This window comes from Cebus imitator, unplaced genomic scaffold, assembly GCF_001604975.1.
Source record: "Cebus imitator isolate Cc_AM_T3 unplaced genomic scaffold, Cebus_imitator-1.0 Scaffold204, whole genome shotgun sequence".
Classification (NCBI taxonomy): domain Eukaryota; kingdom Metazoa; phylum Chordata; class Mammalia; order Primates; family Cebidae; genus Cebus; species Cebus imitator.
In genome coordinates, this window is record NW_016107519.1 from 3342966 (window position 1) to 3348187 (window position 5222).

Consider the following 5222-nt stretch of genomic DNA (forward strand, 5'->3'; position numbering starts at 1 on the left):
TTTTTTGAGATAGAGTCTTGCTCTGTCATTCAGGCTGGAGTACAGTGGTGCAATCTTGACTCACTGCATCGTCCACCTCCCGGTCAAATGATTCTCCTGCCTCAGCCTTCTGAGTAGCTGGGACTACAGGCGCATGCCCAGCTAATTTTTGTAATTTTGGTTGAGTTGGGGTTTTGCCATGTTGGTCATGCTGGTCTTGAATTCCTGGCCTCGAATGATCTGCCTTCCTTGGCCTCCTAAAGTACTGGGGTTGCAGGTGTGAGCCATCACGCCTGGCCAAGAATGAACTTGAATACTCTTTTTTTATATACATGAAGAAATGTGCTCAGAAAGTGTATTTATTTGATTAATTACTCAGCTTACAATTTATTATAAGATGACTAATATATCAGTATGTTGTCAGTGATAGCGAACCTCTGTGCGTATTGGAAAAATATGGAAAGTGAAACTAAAATATTAATATGCTGTCATTATTTTATAGATCTAATGAGGCGTCAAGAAGAACTCAGACGTTTGGAAGAACTCAGAAACCAAGAGCTGCAAAAACGGAAGCAAATACAACTAAGGTAAAAGAAGATAATTGTAAGAAACATGCATGTGTGTCTTATTAATAAAACTCCCCACCACCGATTACAAGTTGTATAAGTTGAGTGTCACAGAAAAAATAGGAAAATTGCCTATTTTAACCACATACAGTGAATTACTTCATAATTCTTTGCTATTGTTAGTTTAGCTGGTTAAGGGCACTTTGAATACGAACACTTTGAAGTTAAGGGTTTTAGGTATTATTATAAGTAATTCATTGTAAGGATATGCTGTGAACATCGATTTTTGCAGAAATGGATATATTTGAGTTGCTCTTAGTTTTTATTTTGTCATGTGTATAACTCTACTATGAATATTTCTTTATGTATCTTTGTGTTTCTGATAATGTCTAAAAAAGATTTCTGAGGCTGGGGGTGATGGCTCATGCCTGTAATTCTAGCACTTTGGGAGGCCGAGGTGGGCAGGCAGGTCACCTGAGGTCAGGAGTTCAAGACCAGCCTGGTGAACATGGTGAAAACCTGTCTCTACTAAAAATAAAAAAATTAGCCAGGTGTGGTGGCATGCACTTGTAATCCCAGCTACTCAGGAGGCTGAGGTAGGAGAATCGCTTGAACCTGGGAGGCAGAGGTTGTGGTGATCCAAGATCTTGCCACTGCACTCCAGCCTGGGCTACAGAGTGAGACTCTATCTAAAAAAAAAAAAAAAAAAATTTTTGATGGTCAGCTTAAAATCTTTTAGGTTTAAGTAAGGATGTTTGGGAGAGTGGTTAATTCAAAATGTTTAAACCCAAATTGACAACTCACCTTGTGCCTGTGGTATTTAATTGCAAAATATAATGGTATAAACATTATTTTTCAAAGGTTCAGAAATCATACTAGTTAGGAAATATTGTGAACAAAGCTATGATAGTTGAAGCAAACTTAGAAATCTGTTTTTGAAAATAATATTTGTTTTAAAAATAAAAAGTGCTTGTGATAAGAAAATAAGATGCTCATGGGGATGTAAAAGTAAAGAAAAACGTGAAAAACCTGAACAAATTTGAAGCTTCTATGGTCTGCAGAGGGGTGATATTCTGTATATTTTGATGTTTGTTTTCCACATTTTTGTACCTGAGTTTATCAATATATAAATATTTCTATATGATTTTACTCTACCCAATTCATTTTAAAATTATATTCCCTGGACATACAGCATTAACATTCACCTAGATAATTGTTAGTAATGTAGTGTCAACCCTCCCGTAGAACTGCTCAATGAGAAACTATAGTGGTGGGGCCCAGCCACCTGGAATCCTCCAGGTTATTCAGATATATCTAAAAGCTTGAGAACCACTATATATTTTTTTACAACTTTGAAACATTAATGTGCCTTCCTCAGGGACCTTTTTAAAAACTTCTTTTTCTTTCCTTTTTATATAAACATGTTCAAATCTCTTAAACTTTTTTTTTTTTTTTTTAATACGGAGTCTCGCTCTGTTGCCAAGCTGGAGTGCAGTGGGGCAATTGCAGCTCTCTACAATCTGTGCCTCCTGGGTTCACTCCTGTCTCAGTCTCCTGAATAGCTGAGACTACAGGCATACGCCACCATGCCTGGCTAATTTTTGTATTTTTTAGTAGTGATGGGGTTTTACCATGTTGGCCAGGATGGTTTTGATGTCTTGACCTTGTGATCCTCCCACCTCGGTCTCCCAAAGTGCTGGGATTACAGGCATGAGCCACTGTGACTGGCTGTTTTTTTTGAGGCAGAGTTTCACTCTTGTTTCCCAGTGCAGTGGTGTGATCTTGGCTCACTGTAACCTTTGCCTCCTGGGTTCAAGTGATTCTCCTGCCTCAGCCTCCTGAGTAGTTGGGATTACAGGCATACACTACCACAGCACGCTAATTTTGTATTTTTAGTGGAGATGGGGCTTCACCATGTTGGTCAGGCTGGTCTCGAACTCCTGACCTCAGGTGGTCTACCTGCTTCGGCCTCCCAAAGTGCTGGGATTACAGGTGTGAGCCACCATGCCTAGGCAGATTATTCTACTTTTAACAGAGATGAGGAAACCTCCCCTACCTTAGCATAAAATCTTACCTGAATCCAGCTTTTTCTTCTTAAATTTAGACATGACAGCTAGACTTTTTGAAATTGTACCTACCCCTTGTGTAAGCAAAAAATAAATCATTAAAACCAAACAGAATATGAGGGGGGAATTGCAAAATAGGATAAAAATATACAACAAATTAACTGAATTTTCTTGGAGATGAATAATATAATTACATTAAAAGGGGATAAGGAAGAAAACAAGGAACCTAAATAACTGGAAAATAGTATCTTGACTGGATATCATAATAGTAATAAGAACCATACATAAATTCTGTAAGCCAGTTAGGCGTATGAGCTCATTGTTCTTAAACTACTTTGTGTGTATACTTACATGAACAGATTAGTACATACAGTCTTTTGTATCTGTGGATTCTACATCCATGGATTTAGCCAATTGTGGATTGATACTATCTGGGGAAAAATTGTGTGTATGCTAACATGAACAGACTTTTTTTACTTGTCATTTTCTAAACAGTGCAGCATAACTACTATTTACATAGTCTTTTCATTGTATTAGATATTATGAGTAATCTGGAGATGTTTTGAAGTGTGTAGGACGATGTATATAGGTTATATGCAAACATTACATCATATGTCAGGGACTTGAGCGTCCGTGGATTCTGGTGTCTGAGGGAGGTTCTGGAAACAAACCCCTGCACATACCAAGGTGTGACTGTATATTGTGGATAATGAGACCCAGGTTTCTCATTATTAGAGAAAGATGAATGGCTAAAATTAAAATCCTGTGGTATTGGATTTGAATCAGAGATATGAACTCATTGTATTTAATATTGACAGATACATGCAGAAATGTAGGTATGTGTTTATGTATGGGTCAGTATGTACACATATACTGTATTTTAGTTTTAATTATTTTAAAAAACTATTTCTTTTAAGAGACAAGGTCTTGCCCTGTCACTTAGGCTGAAGTGCACTGTCAGAATCATATAGCTGACTGTAACCTTGAACTCCTGGGCTCAAATAGTCCTGTCCAAGTAGCTGGGACTATATATAGGTGTGTACCACCATACCCAGCTAATTTTTTAATTTTTAATTTTTGTAGAGATGGGATTATGCTGGGTTGCTTAGGCTGGTGTCAAACTTCTGGCCTCAAGTGCTCCTCCATCCTTGGCCTCCCAAAGCACTGATATTACAGGCATGTGCCACCATGCCTAGCCCATGTGTGGTATTTATGGCTTTTTCTATTGAGAGGCCCTAGAGGCATTGATGCTTTAGATAGCAGTGAACGTGGCTGGTGCCTCAATCTCTAATAATAATTATTACAGACAAGCTTTTTTGATGGATGCCAAAATTGGTGGGCAAAAACTTGAGAAGCAGGATTTTTGCATAGTCTCAAATTTGTATTAAGTACAAATGGAAAAAATATTAATTTTAAAGTGGAGAAACCCAGTAGATACCACCATAACTAAACCAAATTTCATATCACCTGTAATAAGACTGTTGACATCAGGAGCCCCTTGATACAATTCACTGAATGGGATGTAACATTATTTCTGTGGTATTCTTGTCATGTATGTATAATCTCATTCCAGTCATGAGAAAACATCAGAGAAACCCAAATTCAAGGGCATTCTACAAAATAATCAGTTCTCTTTAATAGTGTCAGGTTCATGAAAGATCCAAAGACTGAACTGTTACAGACTAGTGGAGACTAAGGAGCAATAACAACTAAATGCAATGTGGGATTCTGGGTAAGGTTTTGGAACAGAAGAAAGGTATTAGTGGGCCTGTAGTCCCAGCTACTTAGGAGGCTGAGGTGTGTCAGTTGCTTGAACTCAGGGGTTCCGGGTTGTAGTGCACTGTGCAGCTCGGATGTCTGCATTAAGTTCGACATCAATATGGTGACCTTCTGGAAGCAGGGGACTACCAGGTTACCTAAGGAGAAGTGAATTAGCCCAGGTCAGAAATGGAGTAGGTAAATACTCCCGGACTGATTAGTAGTGGGATATCGCCTGTGTTTAGCCACTGCACCCCAGCCTGTGAAATGTAGCAAGACCCTGTCTCTTAAAAAAAATAAAAATAATTAAAAAAAAAAAAGACATCAGTGGGGAAACTGGTGAAATTTTAATAATGTCTGTAGTTAATTATAATATTGTGCCTGGTATTCATTCCTGGTTTTCATAATTTTGTACTGTGGTTATACAAGGAGTTAATATTAGGGGAAGCTCGTGAGGCACATATAGGATAGGTTATTGGTTTAATCATAGGCTGAGATATTGCATGCTTGTTGCATATATGGTAATTTTTTATTGCATCATTTTAAAATTACGTAATCTCCATATAAGGACATCAGATTGAATTTAAAATTCAGTGAACTGAATACTAATAGTAAAAATATCTCAATATGAGATAATAATTTGATGAGTAACCGTTAAGTTTGGCTAAATTCTAGCAAATAGAGGCAGTGATAAATCTGTTGCAACCTTAGTCTTGCCTGGTGGCTAGGGAATTTCTTTTGAAATTAATGATAAGAGGCCGGGCGCGGTGGCTCAAGCCTGTAATCCCAGCACTGTGGGAGGCCGAGGAGGGTGGATCACGAGGTCAAGAGATCGAGACCATCCTGGTCAACA

The 5222-nt window shown here is 38.1% G+C and overlaps 1 protein-coding gene across 1 annotated transcript in view; it reads left to right on the forward strand.

Annotated features, from left to right (window-relative positions):
* The window catches only part of PSPC1 (paraspeckle component 1), an 89747-nt gene that overhangs the window by 46605 nt on the left and 37920 nt on the right, over positions 1-5222 (forward strand). The window contains exon 5 of the mRNA XM_017548220.2: positions 482-566. Coding sequence (XP_017403709.1) covers positions 482-566 — 85 coding nt within the window. The remainder of the gene's footprint in view (positions 1-481; positions 567-5222) is intronic.